The sequence below is a fragment of the Lutra lutra genome, chromosome 5 (genome assembly GCF_902655055.1).
Source record: "Lutra lutra chromosome 5, mLutLut1.2, whole genome shotgun sequence".
Taxonomy (NCBI): domain Eukaryota; kingdom Metazoa; phylum Chordata; class Mammalia; order Carnivora; family Mustelidae; genus Lutra; species Lutra lutra.
The window spans coordinates 86396908-86418710 of record NC_062282.1 but is presented as its reverse complement, the minus strand read 5'-3'; the positions used below and the strand labels follow the sequence as shown (position 1 = coordinate 86418710).

The 21803-nt window shown below is 38.0% G+C and overlaps 2 protein-coding genes across 2 annotated transcripts in view; one reads left to right on the top strand and one right to left on the bottom strand.

The window, feature by feature from the left end:
- The window catches only part of MTREX (Mtr4 exosome RNA helicase), a 102954-nt gene extending 98845 nt beyond the window's left edge, over positions 1-4109 (bottom strand). The window contains exon 1 of the mRNA XM_047729478.1: positions 3770-4109. Within this exon, the coding sequence (XP_047585434.1) occupies positions 3770-3903 (134 nt within the window). The 5' untranslated portion in view covers positions 3904-4109. The remainder of the gene's footprint in view (positions 1-3769) is intronic.
- Positions 4110-4208: 99 nt separating this feature from the next.
- DHX29 (DExH-box helicase 29) overlaps positions 4209-21803 on the top strand; it is a 53920-nt gene continuing 36325 nt past the window's right edge. The window contains 6 exon segments of the mRNA XM_047729481.1: positions 4209-4523; positions 13581-13654; positions 15072-15185; positions 16089-16218; positions 16953-17095; positions 18949-19077. Coding sequence (XP_047585437.1) covers positions 4343-4523; positions 13581-13654; positions 15072-15185; positions 16089-16218; positions 16953-17095; positions 18949-19077 — 771 coding nt within the window. The 5' untranslated portion in view covers positions 4209-4342.

Genomic DNA, 21803 nt, shown 5'->3' with positions numbered 1-21803 from the left:
CAAACCAATCAAGTTGATTCTTTCATTTTCCTGCTTTTTATCTATGAACTGCATTTCAGGGTAAACTGCTGATAAGAGAATTTTCTTTTTTATAGATGATTTTGAGGTAATAAATGCAGAAAGGACAAAATAGAAAAAAAAATCACCATTTTGCCAACTACCACAGAAATAAAATAGCAAAGCATGCTAAAGCCATTATGTGAAAATTTGAAGGTTCATCTTTTTTAACCCACTCACCCATCTTAAAAACTACATGTCTCATGATATAATGCAACTGAAGCGCAAAGCAGCACTATGAATTATTCCTATGTAAACTGAATCTTATTAACTCTCTACTATCAGAGGTGTCCAATAAATATATACATATACAATGCAGACTTCACATGTAATTTTACATTTCTAACCATATTAAAAGTATTAAAATCAGTTTTAATATATTTCATTTAATCCGATGTATAAAAAATACTACCAATTCAGTATACATCAAGATAAAAATTAAAGGGGTAGTTTGCATTTTTTCAAAAGCTGGTGTATATTGTATATTCAGAGCACTTCTCAATTCTGACTACAGTTTAAGTGTGTAACACCTACAGGGGCATAGCAGGTATTATATATACTACACAGTTAAAGCTTTGGATATAAGGACAATTAACAGTAAATACTTAAGGATATAAGAGCTCGTTGTGTAACAGCATAAGAAAGCAAATTCAGGTTTTAGAGACTATAGAGGACAGAGGACCTGGTTCTTCATCTCAGCTATCCCTCCAAAAGACATCAAAGGCATAGGGAAAAAAGAGGGAAACTATTGTAGAATAAGACTTCGGGGATATACCAACCAGAACAGTGTATGAGCTTTGCCTGAATCCTGATTCACATAAACCAAGTACAAAAAAGTACCTTTGAGACAACTGGGGATTTCTCATTCTGGACTGAATATTCAATGATATTAAGGAACTGATGTAAATTTTCTGGGGTATAGTAATGGCATGAGAACTATGCTAGAAAAAGGTGTGCTTGGATGGCTCAGTGGTTACGCGTCTGTCTTCAGCTCAGGTTGTGATCCCAGGATCCTAGGATGGAGACCCACATGGGACTCCCTGCTCAGTAGGAAGCCTGCTTCTCCCACTCCCACTCCCCCTGCTTGTATTCCCTCTTTCACGCTCTCTCTGTGTCAAACAAATAAATAAAATCTTAAAAAAAAAAAAAATTATGCTAGAAAAAAATTATTATCAGTAAGATGCAACTGAAACATCTGGGGAAAAATAATATGATGAACAGCATTCAATTTATTTAAAAAAGGGGGGGGTGTAGGAATAGAAGAACCATGACTTGATAATGCTGAAGATGGTATGGATACACGGAGTTCTTCCGTACTATTCTCTCTCCATGCTCTCCCACACTCCAGCCATATATTAACAATTTTCAAAATATAAAGTTTCTTTAAAAAGTATCCACTTGATCTAGAGTATAAAATACACAAAAAGTTTCTCTAAATTCCACGATGTGCCCTATGTTACCTAAGCGGGATAAGAACCATGCATATTATGTTATGAATAATAATTATCATAGTGTGATAGCTGGAATCAGGCAAATTGGGTTTTTTTCCTAAAACCACTAGAAGAGCAGGTCTAGCTAGAAATGTTAGTAAATAAATTCCTTAAATCCCTAGTGTTCTATTTTTTCTTATTCATTTCCCTTCTCTAATGTTCATGTATTTCCTAGTAAAATTAAAATGTAAAACTTTTGTATCTTACAAACTTTCACTTGGTAAGCTGACCTGGACAAAGTGAGTTAATTTTACCCTAGTAATTTTGAAGCACAGTATTTACTAAAGTTGGCAATTACTTGTATTGCGTATTGTCTTCACATCAAAATTGTGCGTTCAAACTATAGTAACTATTAATTATTCCCATTTGGGAAAAAAAAAACAAAAGGCACAAACATGTCCTCCTTTCTCATTTTCCGTGAAATGTACCCCCAAACTCTCCAACTCCTTCCAAATCAATGAAAAAGATTATTTTTCTACTTTCACTCCTACTTACCTGACACTTCACACTCCTGACTATTCTGTTTCTCTAATCCTTATCATCAGTACTTGCCCATATGTACCTCCAACTCAAGCAGTACATCCAAATGTAACATCCAAATGTATACTTCCAGTTCTGAGGTTTGCCCAAAACCTAATTAAAATTGCTCCCTGGAAACCTCTATATGGATATGCTATCATAACTTTGTCTCAAGTCAAATTAATTTCATTTTCAAATTAAAAGCACCTGTAAATTTCCTTATATTTCTTCTCCCTGATATCCAGATCAAAATGTCTCTTTTGACTCCCTTTCCATGGTCCTGGCCTGTTCCATTCTTAAGGCTTGTCACTTTTCTTCACAACATTTTGCACCTTTCTTTTTCCTTCCTTCTGCTACCTCCTGACTTGAGATTCTTTTGGTTTCCTAACTGACTGAACTAAAATACTTCCTTAATTTACTTTCCTATTCTTGTTGTCTTTCCTCTTTCAATATACTCTGACAACCACTACCACGTTACTTTCCTAAACTAGCACTTTTCTTACCCTAATCAGCAAGTTCGGAAAAAAAAAACACAAAAAACCCCACAAAAATCTAATTCATCAGCATTTAAAAATGAAATTATAATTCAGATGTTTGATAGTCAAGATCCTTCACAATCTAAAACCAGTTTTTATTCTCAGTTTTATCTCTTGTTATCCCTAAGCCAACACTTCCTCTAGCCCAATTTGTAAAAAAATAAATCTGCCCATGAGTAACAAATCATTTCCTCTTGCATGTAAGCTCCCTGAATAACACAAATAGAGATCTCTTTACTGAACCTGCAGAGCGATGAACTGTATACACAACTTATTCTATCTCAATCACCTACTAACCTTTAAAATATGTGCCTGTTCTATCAGGACTAAAAATTCTTTAAGAGCAAAATCATATGTAATTTCATTTACTCTCCTGATATCTCCTTCAGTCAACATTAAATTTTGTTGATAAACAATGAATCATCTTACTTTTTTATTTAGAACCATCTTATTTTCATTCACGTATTAACTTTTTCTTGTTCTACTATAAACAATATCGTACACTTTAAGGTAATTTTATCCATCAGTCTGTATATATGTTTAGGAATCGGTAAGCTTTAAAAATTTTCTTAGTAAACTCAACGATAACCAGCTTTTGACAATGTATTACGTACCAAGCCCCGTTAGGTGCTTAACGTATATTATCTCACTTAATCCTCACAATCCCAGTAGTAGGCACTCTCACGTTCTTTTTATGGGCAAAAAACGAAAGCGTCGAGATTAAATCTCCTTCTCCTGCTGCTGTTTGCCAGTACCAAGTCAATCCAAGTCACGTTTTCTAAGCCTCTTAACCCTTTACTGAACTGGTCATTAGTCTCATTTAAAGACTGTGCCAGGTATCGTGGGGTACAAACCTAAAAAATACCTTACCTCCCATCTCTCCTCCCTACCTCATGGCGCACACCGTCGTAGTCAGCAACCCAGGCGTTAGGAATTGCAGTGGCAGATGCTCAACGCTGCACGCGGACATCGGGGAACGCCAAAATCCCGATTCACCAAACCAACAGTCTTCCTCCCCCCTCAACATTTCCCCCCAAACCCTTACACTTGCCGACGCCACTCAATTACACTCCAGGTGCTCATGGTCTACGAAAGAACGTTGTATTTTCTCCCCTCAGCATTGAGGAAAGAAAAAACAAAAACAAAACCTCCTGACATCTTCCTTACCCGCCCTTTTCCGCAGACCCCGGAGGCCCCTTCCATTTCCCCTTTTCTTTCTCCTTGTCTTTTTTAGTTCCGGGCGCCGTGGTCGAGTCTTCCTCGAACACGCTGAACAGTTCATCCCCGAAAGCGTCCGCCATCTTCCGGAGCTGGGAGACCCAATCTCCCTCCTACCCACGATGCTCTGCGAGCGCAACGACAGCGACGCCAAGGGAAGCTTCAGCTGTCGCCCCTGGGAGACAAAGTAGTCTAGTCATACAACCCCATCCCCCAGAATTCTTCCTTGACTTCTTCTCTTCCGACTTTTCCTTTCCGACCACTACTGAGCGGCCCGTTCCCTGGCTCAAAGAGGGAGCGTGGAGAGAAGGCCCGACACGCCGCGGACACTTAGAGGGCGGGGAGGAGGCGGAACCGTGGTGAGTCGGACCAATTGTAAGGCAGCGGTCGCCCCGGCCAGAGAAGCCCGGATGGAGGACGCAGGTTGGCGGCGTGGGGCCCGGGGAATGTAAAGAGCGTTTGGAGGCGGTGCTGCCGTAGTTCCGGGACGCGGACGGAGGCTCCCTTTGCCAGAGCTGCAACATGGGAGGCAAGAACAAGAAACACAAGGCACCGGGAGCCGCAGCGGTCCGGGCCGCAGTGTCTGCTTCCAGAGCCAAATCCGCCGAGTCCGGAGCTTTTGGGGAGGCCCAAAACAAGAAGTCCGTGGCCAGGCCGCCCCCCGCCGCTTCCGCCTGCACCAGGGAGCCCCGAGTCAAGCAAGGTACGAGCAGTCCTGGGGCCCCGGGCTTTCCACCCCAAGCAGCTGCTGCTGTTCCAAGGGAGAAGCCGGCGCAACTTGGGCCGGCCCTAGGTCTCAAAATTTGTTATCTCCCACACCTGGAGCTGCTAGTTCCCTATCTGGTGGCCTTACTTTAGGTCAGTGTAAGCTGTTGGGGCCTCCCAAATTATGACAGTAGCCCTGTTGCAGCCTGGCGTCTCCCACCTAACCCCTCCGCCCCCTTTTTCCTTCTTCGAGAACGGAATAAAAATTGCATTTGCTCCTGTCTCAGCAGGGATCCGTCCCGAGCCACCACTTATATACTAGCTAGGCTGATGCAGCGGTAGGGTGTGGAGTTCCTAACCTCTTGGAGCCAGACAGACCCATTTTGTACTTACTCTTCATAGCATTTTCAGCCAGGGTGTAGTGTTTTCACGTGTTGTGGAAAAATCTGTAGTAAGAATTTCAGTACTAACACACGGAATATGGGTATAATCTATTGTGGAATTATCTCCGATGTTTACCATAATCATACTGTTTTGGAGTACTGTGCAGTTTGGCTGATAACTCAGATTGCTGATTCTGGCTACAGATGAGCAGGCCCCTATTACAACTGATTCTAAACGATAAACAGGTGTGCTCTGTTTTGTTCTGCTTAGCTTGTTTGCTTGTAGTTTTTACTGAAATATTCATCCAACACAGATTTATTGGGTATATAGATACTGTGTTTATTGTATATACAGATACCCCTGTGTTTCATGATGTTAGGGGTGGGATTAGCAATTGGGACACATCACCTTTTTTTTTTTTTTTTTAAGATTTTATTTATTTGACAGACAGAGATCACAAGTAGGCAGAGAGGCAGGCAGAGAGAGAGGAAGAAGCAGGCTCCCTGCTGAGCAGAGAGCCCGATGCTGGGCTTGATCCCAGGACCCTGAGATCATTACCTGAGCCGAAGGCAGAGGCTTAACCCACTGAGCCACCCAGGGGCCCCCAGACACATCACCTTTCATGGACCTAGCTAATGTAATGGTGGATAGAGGCATTAAATAACCACACCTGTATTGCTTTATACTTATTAAGTGCCACAGAAAAGCTAAGAAAGAAAATGTAACAAGATAACCTAATTTTTACTGAGGAGAAGGAGGGGTCTTACATGGTCTCTTTGAAAAACAGATCAGGAGGCAGTTAACTTTGTAAAGGATGGGGGAAGTAGTATTCTTGGCAGAGTTAAGGAACTCTGTGTGCAAAGATCTTCAGTGAGGAGGGAGCTTGGGTCTTCGAGGTACTCCTGGAATGTAAGCATTGCTGAAGAGAGGATGAGACTGAAGAAGTTGACCCCCACCAAACTTTCACCTAGAAAATAGATAAATAATTCTTTTCCCTACATTTATTATAACTTTTTTTTGTTGCAGAAAGGTGATTTTATTAAAGCACAGGGACAGGACCCATGGGCAGAAAGAGTTCCTGCCTACAATTTATAATATTTTTAACTGCAAAGATAAAATGCCTATAAATAGAGATACATAGAATTTCTCTTAGACTGTTATTCTTTAGCACTTTTCCTCTCAATCAGCCTCTTTTGCATTCTTTTCCTCATATTCCTCTGAATTCTTGCAACTCTAATAATTTGTTCTAATCTTTGTCTTCCCATTCCTCCTGCTCCAAAATGCGATCCTCATAGTAGTTTATGACAGTGTAATTCTCTCTTTATAACCTTTGTAGGCGAGTACTCCATTACTAATTCTGTTTTGTCCTTTGTACATGACTCCTCAATCTGTTCAGTCCTGATCTCTATTCTAATCCCAAGTCAGCCATTTCTATATTTACTTGGACCTTTTGGCCCTATTTTGCTCAAATTTTACTCAAATTTTACTCTCAAATTTTACTCAAGTGATACTAAACTATTTCCTCCCCACGCTGGCTCTTTTGATTTCCTTGTTTCCTTTTTTCCCACATTCCTCTTTATCCAATGTTAGTAGTTACTTTCAATGCCTGCCTTTCTTCCTCATATGTAATCTCTTACCCAGCTTCATGCAGTCTTGACTCATTTGTCTTCTGTGTACACCATTTTCACTTTTCTTCTGTGGTGTTCACTCCTATCTAGGCACTCATGAATTCCTGGAGTACCAACAAAGCCTTCTGGTGGGTCTTCCCAACTCTGTTGTTTTTCCTCCTCTAGTTTGTCCTGCATTCAAGCATCAGATTTATCTTGGAGAAATGCTGCTTTGTTCATAGCACTTCTCAGTTTCTTCCACAGCATCTTCACTGACTTTGTGATAAAGTCCATACCATTCACCTAGCACCTATGACCCTATTTCCAGCCTTTGTACTAATTCCTATATTCACCTATAGCAAATCTGGGGTATTTTCATTGTTCAAATGCAGTTAGTGACTTTCTCCTCCTGTATTCTTGCCATTTTCTCTTAATGAAATGCCACCTATCCCAAACACTGTCTTCCAAAATCCTGTAACACCCATCCCAGATGTCAACTACTTTTTAAATTCTTCTGTATCCACAGCTCATTTATCATTGTTATTTGAATCATTCTTTTTGATGTCTAGGTCTTGCCTGTTGTATGTGAGGAAATACCCCACAAAATTTTAGGAGGTAGAAATTGTTTCATCGATATGTATTAATATACCTCCATGTCTGTTCCAGTGCTTCATATAGTCATTAAAAATTTTTCTTGAATAAGAGACAAGGAGAAATAAGGAAAAGGAAAATAAGGGTGGACAAATTAAATAATAAAAAAACAAAATATCACAATAAAAGATTCTGAGAAATAATATTAAAATAGTGTAGTTTGCAATAAGCATTTTAATGATCGCACCTCATTCTCTTTTTTTTTTTTTAAATTTTATTTTTTTTATTTATTTGACAGAGAGAGATCATAAGTAGGCAGAGAGGCAGGCAGAGAGAGAGGGAAGCAGGCTCCCTGTTGAGCAGAGAGCCTGATGCGGGGCTCGATCCCAGGACCCTGGGATCATGACCTGAGCTGAAGGCAGAGGATGAACCCACCGAGCCACCCAGGTGCCCTTGCACCTCATTCTCTTAACAATACAATGAAAGAGGTATTATTATGTACATTTTCCAAATACATACACTAAGTGTATGGGTTAAATTGTGACTTCACCAGAAGATATTTGAAGTCCTAATCCCCAGTACCTCAGAATGAGAATGGGACCTTTTAATCAAGGTTAAATAAAGTCATTAGGATGGGTCCTAGTCCAATATGACTGGTGTCCTTATAAAATGGGGAAATTTGGACACACAAACATGTACTGAAGTATGATGACTAAAGAGGCACAAGGAGCAGATGACCATCTGAAAGCTAAGGGATGCCAAAGGCTACCAGAAGCAAGGAGAGAAGCATGAGGCAAACTCTTCCTTTGGCCCTTCAGAGGGAGTTTGACTCTGCTTGTCGACACCTCAATTTCAGATTTCTGGCCTCCAGAATGTGAGAGGATACATTTCTGTTATTCTAACCCAACCGTAGTGCTTTTTTATAGTAGCCCTACTGACTACGTTTCAGAGAGGATTAAGAAAATGGTCCTGGGACGCCGGGGTGGCTCAGTTGGTTAAGCTGCTGCCTTCGGTTCAGGTCATGATCCCAGGGTCCTGGGATGGAGTACCACATCTGGCTCCTTGCTCAGCAGGGAGCCTGCTTCTCTCTCTGCCTCTGCCGGCTGCTCTGCCTGTGTTCTCCCTCTCTCTCTCTGTAACAAACAAATAAATAAATAAAATCTTAAAAAAAAAAAAAAAAGAAAGAAAATGGTCCTAACTCAAATAGCTGTTAAATTCTCAAACTGGCTACAAAAAAAAAAAAAAAAAGACGAGAAATTCAGAGGAATTAAGGCTAAGAAGTCAAGAAAGAGAAAATGAGAGGCTATCTATTAAATTTGTAGAAAATATTTTATAACTGAGTATGTATACCAGTATATATAAAATAAATCTGCTGTGCAGATTGCCACATGGTTTTTCTTTTTTTCTGTTTGGGTATTTTTATATAACATTTAGGCCTCCTTTGGAGAAAAAACATTATCTCTGAACTTGTAGTTGCTAATGTAACTGGTCTAGTCCATTTCATCTCTTATCTTTTCAAAAGTTTGAGGTGTTGTATATAGCATTACTTTCTCAAAATTGTCCTCTCATCTAGAGGTAGGGAATCACTGCTGCCATGAATTGGCACAATTCTCAGTATTCTCCCACTCCCGTTTTTTCATTTCATTTGTTCATCAAATTTTTAAATTGTTGCTATGTGCCAGGCAAGATTTTAGGCACTGGGAATACTCAATGAACTGTTCGGGAGTGAGAACTAACGACTTGTAAGGCTTGTATGCGTGAAAATCCTTAAACCTAGCTGAGAGTTGAAATCCTAAGAGGCAAAGAACACTGGGGGAGTAATGTCATGAGTAAACTCATAAAAACGGTGATAATTATTTTTCAGGGTTATCCAAATAAAACAGAAAAAGTGTGAGAAAGGGCAGAAAACTGTGACTTGGTGAAAAATAAATTGGGTGGTAGAGTCTGTTTTTGCTTAAAACACGGAAGGCTTGGGGTGCCCGGGTGGTTCAGTCCGTTAAGTGTCTGCCTTTGGCTCAGGTCATGATCCGGGGTTTTGGAATCTAGCCCCTCATTGGGCTCCTTGCTTGGTGGGTTGTCTGCTTCTCCTTCTGTCCCTCACCCCACTCATGCGCACACTCTCTTTCTGTCAAATAAAGTCTTAAAAAAAAAAAAAAAAGAAGAAGAACAGGGAATACTTCCCTGAGGAACCTTCTATGCTGAGATGGTTTGAAGCATCCAGCTCTTAGAAAATCTGGAGACGGGGTACCTTTGTGCTCAGGCGGTTAATCGTCGGCCTTCGGCTCAGGTCATGATCCCAGGGTCCTGGATCAGCCCCTCGTGGGACTCCCTCTCAGTGGAAAGCCTGCTTCTCCCACTCCCCCTGCTTGTATTCCCTCTCTTGCTGACTCTCTCTCTCTCCCTCTCTCTCAAATAAATAAATAAAATCTAAAAAGAAAAAAAAAAAATCTGGAGACAGAATGTTTGAGACTAAGGGAATAAGGGCAAAGGCCCTAAGGTGGGAGTAAGTTTGACATGTTAGAACAAGAAAGTGGGTGAAATGAGAGGGGGTAGTGTTGATATCAAATGTAGGAGAGACTTTATCTAGTTTACATTTTTAAAGGCTCGGTGAGGTAGTTCTGGCAGTTTAGACTTCGTCATAGACCCTGACTACTCAGGTTGTGTCCGTTCATCCTCATTTGTTCTCTAGATACCCTGTACTTCCCTTTCGGGGCTTATCTGGCTATTCAGTTGCCTAATTACCCCATGAAAGCAATTATTTATTGCTGTTTGGATCCCTTGGGTGGTTCAGATCCCCTTGCAGGTGTATACTTTTGGGCAGAAAGAAACCAGAGTGCCTCAGTGCCCCTGTCACCAGCACTAGCAGCTCAAAGTGAATGTATTAGTGATAGTGGGTCATTATAATCACTTTGTGATGTAAAATGGAATACATTTTAAAAGGAATATGTTATGAAAGAAAGAGTCTTGGGCCATAAGAAATTGATTGTTGGCTGATGTTTTTTTTTTTTTAATTAGCTGAGTCATCTTGAGGAAATCACTTTTTCTGTGCTTCAACTTCAATATTTTTGACAATAATGTGTTGTGTTCTGTGAAATATAATTTATAAATTCAAAATCCATACTACTTTTGCCTTAGAGATACTGTACACTAACATCCTTACTTTCCATCAGATTTCCAGTAACTCCCTCTGTGTGAAAAGGAAAGCCACAGTTTATGGAAAAGGTCTTTAAGGAGCAAAGAAAAGTAGCTCGTAAATCCTGTGCACCTTAGTTGTATTTGAAAATAGGGTTACTGGGGCGCCTGGGTGGCTCAGTGGGTTAAGCCACTGCCTTCGGCTCAGGTCATGATCTCAGGGTCCTGGGATCGAGCCCCACATCGGGCTCTCTGCTCAGCAGGGAGCCTGCTTCCTCCTCTCTCTCTGCCTGCCTCTCTGCCTGCTTGTGATCTGTCAAATAAAAAAAAAAAAAAAAGAAAAGAAAAAAAAAGAAAATAGGGTTACTAATTTATACATTTGGGTATCTGTTTTCTTCTGGTGGCTTAAATTTTTCTTAAGTAACACATTTGAATCTGCTGGCAGGGAGCTGTTAGACTGACATTCTGGAAAGTTGGCAGCTGACAGAAAGGAGACCAAAGAATCACCAAATAGAAAATTAGAGCAGTATCAGGGAATTGAGTAAGTCCAGTCTTTTTAGTAGCCTCTGCATGCCTCCAGGGACAATAGTAGATACTCATAATAGGTAATACCTCATAAAATCTTCAAATTTTGCTGACTGAACATGTTTTAAGAAGAATTTAAAATAGAAAGAGCCTTACCTGTTTACTTGATTTAATTGGTGATACCACTGAGGCAAGATCTCATTGTTGCTTCATTTCCTCAGCATATTGATTAAAATAAAAATATATCCACGTTTAGGGATACTTCTTGACACCCAGTGACTGTGCATCAGTATTTGTGTACATTCCACTCCTGATTTTGTAGGGACTCAGCTCTTCTTTTATTTGCCCTCTAGAAATTCCAGTGTAAACTGACTTCAGGGAGGTGATACTATTGGATATCTTAGGTGGAATGGTTGCAGGAGGCAAATGAGAGCTTACTGCAATCTTCAGAACTTACTGCTTACTTCAGTCTTTACTAACAACAACAAAAATTATTAAAGGAATTTACAGTTTCACCTCTATCAGTAACACATCAACCTTGAACTGCTTCTCAATATAGTTATGGTAATAAACTGCTCATCATCTGTACCTTTTCCAAAAGGGTTATAATTGGGTCCCCACAATAATTCTGGGACTTGTAAACCCTAATTAGTATGCTAAATTTGTGAACAAGTTTACTGCACTGATGAGACCTCACAGAAATGGATAAGGACTACTGATAGGTCCTCTCATTTATGACTATTGGCATGAGTTGATGAGGAAAGTTATAAGATTAAAGTCTAAGACTAGAATATAAAGAAATTAACCATACTGTGTCAGAATTGTCACTGTCTTTTCATATACTATAGGTAGCTTGGGTACTTTCTGTATAACTCTAGCATAGAAGTAATTCAGGGAACCACTAATGTCTCTAGTTCAGACTGCCCAAATGTAAATAGTTACGGTCACAACTTTTGTTTAAAATTGCCTGATTAGGGGTGCCTGGGTGGCTCAGTGGGTTAAGCCGCTGCCTTCGGCTCAGGTCATGATCTCAGGATCCTGGGATCGAGTCCCACATCGGGCTCTCTGCTCAGCAAGAAGCCTGCTTCCCTCTCTCTCTCTCTCTGCCTGCCTCTCCGTCTACTTGTGATCTCTCTCTGTCAGATAAATAAGTAAAATCTAAAAAAAAAAAATAATAAAATTAAAAAAAAGAAAAAACAAAAAAAAATAAAATAAAATTGCCTGATTATATTAACTAGCATCTTAAAATAATACCCTCATGTAAGTCAACAAAGATCAAAGTTCTTGACCTTTAAAATCATAATAAGCAACTTTTAAATTTAATATTTAGATTTCTCTTAAAGTAAAAAAACAAAACCTTATTTTGAGATATATAAGAGTAGAGTAAGTAGGTATTATATGATTCTAGGCTTATTCATACGCAGCAGTGGTTCACCAGGTGTGTTTCAGGTAATCCTGTGGAATTCTTGAGACTGTTCTGGCTGGGACTCTGTGAGATCAGAATTAGCTCCATAGTCTAAAATGTTGTCATTTTTGTAGTTATTTTCTCACAAGTATGCAGTGGTATTTTTCAATGGCTACCTGATAGTACTACAGAAAATTGAAAGCAAAATCCAGACAGTAAGAGATTTGCAAAAATGAAGAACAATTTTTTTAATTTGGAAAATGAAGTTATTTTTGATAAATAGTGTTTATATTAACTGGTCATGGGTTTGTTATTTTTAATGAATTAATGAATATTTAAAAATTTTTCCCTTTTACTGTTTGATATATATCAGTGTCATAATTCACATGAACAGAGAGCATTTAGGATCATCACTGATTTTTAAGAGCATATGGAGGTCACGAGACCAAAGGTTTGAAAGTACCTTTTAATACTATTTATTCCTTCTTGGTTGGTCATTGTTAGAGAACTGATGATACGCATAGCATTTCTGTTGGCTAGAACAGAGTTGGCATCTGTAGTGGGTTGAGTAGTGTCCCATTTCCCCTGTTCCTCTCCCCTCGCCTAAGTTCATTTGCACCTGGAACCTCAGAATGTGACCTTATTTGGGAATAAGGTCTTTACAGATATAATTAGTCAAGGATCTTGAGATGAAGTCATCCAATGAATAGTGTCCAGAGAAAGGAGAGGGATATTTGGACACAGGCACACAGGAAATAAGACCATGTGAAGCCCCATGTGTTAAAAAAGAGGCAGAAAAGGCAGGCAACTCCTGGGATCACCAGAAGCCAGAAGAGGCAAGAAAGGATTCTTGTTTAGAGCTTGCAGAAAGCATGGGCCTGTTGACAACTTGGTTTTGGACTTCTGGCCTCCAGAATAGTGAGAGAATATTTCTGTTGTATTCGGCCAACCAAGTTTGTGGTAATTTGTTCTAGGAAACTAATACAGCAACCTTGGACTCTATTAATAGAAGGTGATAGGAACTGCCACCTCATTTTTACCTTAGGGCAGTGTTTCTCTTTAAAATTAACTACCGTCTCTATCAGGAATCTAGTATCCTCAGAGAGGTCTTCAGCTAAGTGCCAGGCAGAAAAGCATCTGATTGTGAAACTATGAAGATGAAGATATATTTAATTTTAAAAAATGTACAGGCCTTTGCTCTTGTAAGTAACTGGTTGACCTAGAGAAATCTAATTGGTAAAATGTTTTTGAAAATTTAGAGGCCATATTGCTATTTATAGATTACTTGGTGAAGTGGAGAAAAAAGAACTAAAATATTTAATGTTTAGCAATTATTTAGAGGAAAATTAAAGTAATGTAATAGCTGTTAATGACTAAATTGCCTTGACTACTTTTTGTCTGTTATATACAGGTCCGAAAATTTATAGTTTTAATTCTGCAAATGATTCTGGTGGCCCTGCTAATCTGGATAAATCTATTTTGAAAGTGAGTACTGAGATTTTGAGTCATTTCAAGAAATGTTCTCTTTGAAAAAGAAAAAAAAGATATATTCTTAAATATAAAAGTTATGGGGTATTTAAATTTTTTGTAATAGTTAATTGCTTATCTGTACTAAACAGAAGTAAATCATAACACATATGTTGAAAGCCCATAATAAATTAAGAAAGATCTAGATAAGATCCAAATTTCTAAGGATTGCATATGCATGCTTTCAGACTTAATTTGGTGGACATTTCCAGCCTCCTCTCCGTTATTCTTTTCCACATAAAATTTTAGTTCAGATCTCATTATTCCATCCAATCCCGTATGATTTTATGACTCCAGGCTTTTTGTCAGTGGTCTCTCTGCTCAAAAAGACCTACTTCCCCTTCTCCATTTGTCACCTCTAGAACCTCCAGGATGTCCTTCATCACTCAGCAATTTTCCGTATGGTTCCATATTTTTTTCATACACCTTTCTAAGTAATTACTCTGCTGGTGTACATTTTATCTTTGTGGGGGTTTTTGTTTTTTTGTTTTGTTTTGTTTTCCTCTGCTAGACTGACCTCCTGAAGTATATTTTTGAGCTTAGTTCATCATAGCCATTCAGTAAAGATGTGGTCAAGAGATGGTATCTTTGTAGGTAGATGTTTATGTATTCTTAGGTCTAAAATATGGAAAGAACATATGGAACAGAAAATCAGGAATCAAACTCTGGAAGCCAAAAGAATTTGCATAGCCTAATTATTACTATTAATATAGATTTCACTTTTACCTTATAGGTCTTTTTAGTGTAGCATCCATTCTTTCAAGCGGTATGCTTGGGGTGGCTTACCTTAAGCAGATTTCTGGGCTCCATCTTCAAGGATTCTGATTCAGCTTGTTTAGGATCAAGTTTAGGAGTCTTTACAATAGCAATCCAAGGACAATGTCTTGAGACATGCAGGTTCAAGAGGGTTTTTAAAAGGATTTTTTCTTGCCACACGTTGCTTTTCCCATGTCACATTTTTTCTTTTTCTTCTTTTTCAAGATTTTATTTATCTTGATTTTATTTATCTTGAAAAAGAAGAAAAAGAGAGAGATAGCGGGGCACGGGGGAGAGGGGGAATCACGCTCCCTGCTGAGCAGGAACCCTAACAGGGCTTGATCCCAGAAGCCTGGGATCTTGACCTGAGCTGATGCTTAACTCCATGACACTTAACCAACTGAGCCACCTGGACACCCCTGTCACATTTTTCCTTAAATATATAGTACAGAAGTGGTCCAATGAATGGTAGTCTAAAATACAGTAATTGTTTTATCTGATTTTCACTGAAATTCTTGGATAAGTTGGCAAGGATATAGAACAGTGTGTTTTTTTCTAATTATTAAATAGTATTTAATAATTTAGATTCTAATTGATGTGACCTTTTTGGCTTCAACAGGTGGTAATTAATCACAAACTAGAGCAACGAATTATTGGAGTGATAAATGAACATAAAAAACAAAATAATGACAAGGGAGTGATTTCTGGAAGACTTACTGCCAAAAAATTACAGGTATTTTACAAACTGTTTTTAAGTTCCTTATTTTTAATGGAGCATTTTAAGACCGGTCCACATGTGAGATGGTTAAGATAAAATGACCTCTTCATCTTCCATTGAGATTTCATTTCCATCAGCAAGGATAGGTAAGGAATTGGGCCAGATACAAGAGCACACATTAAATGGTGGTGTGAAAACTAAATTACATTCCCCAGATTATATTAGACTCTGTAGTGGGCACTTTGCTTCTTTCTCTCTGATGTAATACCAGAAGGTACTTTGCCTCATTCTTCAAATAAAGAAATTAGGGCTTGGAAAGATCACAGATGCTATAGCTGGAGGTTGTTGGTAATTAGCAGAGTAAGCTGAGTCTGGATTGGAACCCAGTTCTGCCCAGCTGTAAAGATCATGCTTTAGAAAGTACCTTAGGTAGCTTTACTTTATGTATGAATGTGTTCATTGAAGCACTACTTATAATAAGAAAAAGAAAACATCCTAAGTGGTCCCCAGTAGGAAACTGTGTAATTAGATTATGATATGTCTTCCCAATGGTATATTATGTAACTATTAAAAGTGATGAAGAGTTTCTAATAACTTGGGAAGATGCTTATGTTACATTAAGTGAATTTTATTTTAACAAAATCATAGAAAAATGACTGGAAGGAAACATACTACATTGCAAACAGTATCTTTGAATAGCGAGAATATGAGCAGTGTCTTCAGTTCCTTTTTAAATTTACCCATAGTTTTCAATTTTCAATTTGGTGAACATATTTAACTTTCCTAAGTAGAAGGGGGAAAAAAAGATATTTTTGAAATTAAAATTTGTATCAGTTTCTGGTTTAAAATGAGTAGAAGAATAAAATTTCTAATAAAAGGAGATAAATTATAATGCCTTTCTTCATTTCCCTTTCATAGGATTTATACATGGCTTTACAGGCATTTTCATTTAAGACTAAGGACATTGAAGATGCCATGACTAACACACTTTTACAGGGAGGTGATCTCCATTCTGCCTTGGATTGGCTCTGTTTAAATCTTTCAGATGGTAAGTAGTATTGTCATAAAATTCTTTAAGTTTCTAAAACCCTTTTGAAATTGTTTTGGCAATTGTGACATTTGTATCAATCTCTGAATTTTTTTCTCTCTTCTAATTACTTATTTTGCAAATGTTCTTTACTCTTCTTCGCTCTTTACAGTATATTTTCAAAGATTGTAGTCCATGCCAGAAGAAATTTTGTGCATTACTTTTAGTTGTCAATAGTCATTTTACAATGCACTTAATACAACAAATTCTCAAAGTTTGCCTGCCTGTAACCTATCAGACTGTGTTTCCTGGTTTTGGTTCAGAAATTTGGGCCATCTGACTTTAGATAAATTTGTTTAACCAGAAGGTTAAGTTTGTAATCTTTGCAAGAACCTAGAGTGCAGATTGCTTGTATGACTAAGGATCTTGCTTTATACTGTGACAGGCAGCCAAGGAATTGGGAAGGGTTCAGATCTTTTTTTGAAAATTTAGAAGTTTAACACATTGAGGGCAAAATAAATTGCCAAATAGAGGTGGGCTAGCTACCTCATTAGTGTTTCCACTCCTACTTTGAGAATAAAGCCAGATTCATCATAGGATTTTTAGTCTTAGAATCTAGATGAGGGGTGGAAGAAAATTAGGTGCTCTTTGTCGAGGCAGAGTTTATGTTTAATGAATGTGTATGTCTATGTTTTATGTATGATATGCAAGGGTTTATGTATCATATGAATGGTTTTTTAATTCCCATTTTTAAGAAGCACTTCCTGAAGGATTCAGTCAAGAATTTGAAGAACAGCAACCTAAAAGTAGGCCAAAATTCCAGTCTCCTCAAATACCAGGCTCTGTTTCACCTCCACTGCAGCCTAAAACCAAAAAACCAGAAGATAATAAGATTAAGGTAATTTAAGAAATTAAACATTTAAAGTTGTATAAAATCAGAATGAAACACATGTAACAGTTCACCAGTAGAAATACTGGTTACAATAACATTTTTGCTTCTCAAAAATAACTAATTGCTTTGCCAGACTTTTCTATCACTGTTTCAGTAATATGTTGCTGCATAACAAACCACCCAAAAAAGTAGTGGCTTAAGAGAACAATTAATTTCTTTAGATTCTAGAGTCCGTACTGGGCTCAGCTGGTTAGTCCTTCTGTTCCACAAGGAATCTCTTTAGGCTTGAATATTCAAAATGGTTTCTTGGGGGCTAGCCAGGCATTCCTCTTCCCATGCGGCTAGCTTGGGTTTCCTTATGTGTGGTTGCAGAGTGGTTTGATCTGCATGGCATCTGGCTTCCAAGAGCAAGTATTTCAAGGTGATAAACCCCAGCTTGTATCACTGCTGCTAATGTTTCCTTGGTTGAAAGAAGTCATGTGGCCTTTACAAAATACATGTGGAAGGGGATCACAGAAAGTAATGAATGAATACTAGAAGGTACTTCATTAGGGCATTACACTTAAATACCCAACATATCATGGGGCACCTGGGTGGCTCAGTCACTTAAGCATCTGCCTTTGACTCAGGTCATGATCCCAGGGGCCTAGGCTCAACCCTGTGTCAGGCTCCCTGCTCAGCGGGGAGGCTGTTTCTCCCTGTGTCCCTCTTCCTGCTTGTGCACTCTCTCTCTCAAATAAGTAAAATCTTAAAAACAAAAACAAAAACAAAAACCTTGCATATTGCAAAACCTCTATAAAGGTGGATGAAACTGGAGAACATTATGCCAAGTGAAATAAGCCAGGCACAGAAAGATAAAGATTGCATGATTTCACTTATGTGAGGTATCCCAAATAATCAAACTCATAGAAGAGAATAGAATGGTGCTTACCAGAGGCTGAAGGGAGGAGAGGGGAATGTGGGAAAATGTTGCTTGTTAAAGGTTTCAGTTACACAAGATGAATATATTAGAGATCTTTGTAACATAGTGCCTATAGTTAATGCAGTACTGTGCACTTTAAAATATGTTCAGAGGGGCGCCTGGGTGGCTCAGTGGGTTAAGGCCTCTGCCTTCGGCTCGAGTCATGATCCCAGGGTCCTGGGATCGAGCCCTGCATCAGGCTCTCTGCTTAGTGGGGAGCCTGCTTCCTCCTCTCTCTCTCTGCCTGCCTCTCTGCCTACTTGTGATCTCTGTCAAATAAATAAATAAAATATTTAAAAAAAAATAAATAAAATATATTCAGAGCATAGGTGGCATGTTAAGTGTTCTTACTGCAGCTACCACTCTCCATTCCCACCAACACACATGAACAAAAGAACACAAGCAAGTTTTTAGAGATGATGGATAGTTTAGTACATTGATGTAGTGATCATGAGTGTATGCATATATGCAAACTCATCAAAATATTGAATTTACATTACATTAATACTGATATATTAATATGCACATTAAATTTGTGCAATTTTTAAATATATCGGCTATATCTCAGTAAAGCCTAAAAACAAAACAGAAACAAAAATCTGGAAGCATTATCCCCAGAAAACCACTGTTTTTAAGGAAAAACACTAGTTTTTAACAGTTCTCCTTTTATTTTTTTGCCTCTTTATAAAAACATATTTTTTTTGATTCTGCAAGTTTGAACTTCTTAAAGTAATGTTGAATTCATTTGTCCTTCACAGAACAGTATATAATATGATTTTGGGGGCTTATATGTCTGTGTTTCTGAGTGTAAAGAAAATAGTAAAAACGAGGACACGTGATGATCGTTTGACACCTTTTTCTAACTTTGGTTTTTCAGATATTTGTTTTTCTTTTCTAGCCAAAAAAGGAAGAAAAAAATTTGGAAGTAAATATGAAAGAATGGATCTTGCGGTATGCTGAACAGGAAGATGAAGAAGAAAAGAGTGAGAAGTCTAAAAGTTTAAAAGAGGAGGAAAAATTTGACCCTGTGAGTTAGAAATGTGTATTAGGCTTCTACCTGGCCATTCAGAGGGCAACATAATTTAACTTCTCTGTGACTTAGTTTTCACCTTGTAAATTAAAGAAATACCTACCTCTAGTAGTTGATATAGAGATTAAACAAGACTTAAGTAACAAAATAGAAATGGCACAAAATAACTGCTCAGTAGCTATTAGTTATATTCCTCCATGTTTAAAGAGCTAATCATCAGATATTTTAAATGATTATCATTTGTAGGGAGTATGCTAAATTCCTTGGATAATAAAAGAAAGGCACATTTCTTTACAGAGGCAGTCTATAGTGTGGTTAGAGAAAACCTAGATATAAGATAAACTAAAAATGTAAGGTTAAAGGAAAACAAGTTGTAAGAAGAAAATATTACAATACACATGTCTGACAGTACTTCTAACTAGAATTGATAAAGAAGTTTTAAAAGGAAACACACTTTTCAAAAATAGATACATTGATGGTCAATAAACATGTAAAAATAATTTCAGGATCACTAGTGATTAGAAAAATGAAAAGAAACTGCAATGAATAACTATTTTATATTCATCACAATGGCTACAATTAAAGAGATGAGTAATACCAAGTGTTGGGAGGCATGGAGGATTGGGCACACTCAGTCATTAATTGTGGGAGTGTAAAATGGTACATTCACTTTGGAAAACTGGCACTTTCTTAGGAAGTTAAACATACGCTTAACCAAATGACCTAACAGTTTCGTTCCTAGGTATTTATTCAAGAAAAAAGAAAACATGCCCACAAAAAAGACCTGTATGCAAATGTTCATAGCAGCTTTATATTCATAATACCCCAACACTGCAAGCAACTCTCCAAGACATACTTGTATGAAAGAAGCCAGACACAAATGATTATATGTGTAATTACTATATTAAAATCTAGAAGAATCATCTGTGCAAAATCAGTCTGTAGAGACAAAAGGCAGATCAGTGGTTGCTTGAGGCCAAGGGCAGAGGGAGGAGATTGATGGTAAGGCAGCATGAGGAAACTTCTGGAGATGATGGGAATATTTTATATCTTCATTATGAGAGTGATTACATGGATGTATACATTTATCAAGCTCAATTCACCTGTACACCTAAATGGGTGCATTTTACTCTATGTAACTCATACCTTAATAGATTGGTTTAGAAAGAAAAAAGGAAAGTTGCAGAGTAACATGTAGTATGATGAACCTGTTTGTGTAAAAGAGAAAAATATATATTTGCATTCTTATGTATGCATAGAAATGATCTGGAAAGATTCACAAGAAGCTATTATGAGTGATTAGGACTGGGATGCTAGAATGGGAGGAAGACTTTTTTTTTTTTAGACTCTTCTATATCCTGTAAGGGTTTTGTTTGTTTTTAACTATGTGCCTGTATTAAACTAATAAAAACAAAGAATTTGGGACAGTACAAGTCTACGTTGAGATCAAAGAAGAGGTGTCTTCTGACTGGAGCATTTGGTTATGCCTGCAAAGAAGAGGGGTGGAACTTGGGGTGCATAGAGTACACATGGGCAGGAAAGGAAGATGGTCCAGAGGGGTGAAACAGTGTGAACAGGTATGGAGGTGGAATTGTGCAAAGGGCCTTTGGATATTAGACAATAAATGAGTTTACAGAGCATAAAATGTAGATGAGTACTGGCAGGCAGGAGTAAACAGGTGAGTTTAGCTGACATCAGAAGATTTTGATGCCTAGAAAATGAATTTGATTTTCCTCTTGTGAAGAGCCACTAGAAGGATGGGGGCAGGTAAATTACAGGAAGAATTTGCTATTTTAGGTCAGATTTAGTAGTGTTTAGTAAAGGTGGTTTGGAACATTTAGGTGACATTCCAGGTGATTTGGTAAAGGATAGGGAAGCCATTTGGGTAGCTATTGCACTTCCTCGGGTGTGATTAATAAGGCTTCAAATTGGAATTGGAAAGGAACAGAAACATTTAAAGCAAGAATCCAGAGAAAGTGTTGATTTACTAAATATAAATGTTAATGAGCCAAAGACAGCCAGAGATTTGTAGGTGGAGGGATAGTAGCAGCAGCAAAGATAGACGTGATGAAAGAGTGAGTGTGATGGGGTGAACAGGAGAAGATAGCTAATCCTTGTACTTGTTAACAGTGTATCATGTGTGTTCTACACAGAATGGTCCCCGAATTCAGCTCTGACTGCTGCCTTAGTTTCTCTCTTTTCTGTTCATCTTAACGGTTGCGTTTCATAGCAGCATTCTGTGTGCCCTGTACATTGATGTGTTTCACCTGTCACTTATTAACCTAAGGTAAAAAACAGAAATTTCAGTTCAACTTTAAACTGTATCTGATGGTTGCTCAGCAGAGCTAAGTCCTGAAGTTTTATTACACTCCTTTTCCCCTGAGGCCTTTTTTTTTTTTTAATGTCCCTTACTATCTTCTACAAGAGATGATGGGAAGATGACTTTCAGATGAGTATTATTATATTATTACCTATACAATTCTTTAAAAACAGGTGTTTATAAAATGTATAAAAATAAGACATTTTCTTATTATAGAAATGAACTTGCATTTACTTTTCTTCTGTAGCTTTTAAATTTTATTTAACATGTCAAGGAAGTTTTCCATGTGGATCGCCCTCATTCTTTTGCTATCTCATTTTCTTTTTCTAATGGCTGACAGGTTTTCTTCCGTAGAAAAATCTGATTTGCAGTTTTTCCTCTTCGTTCAGTACTGCAGTATTAT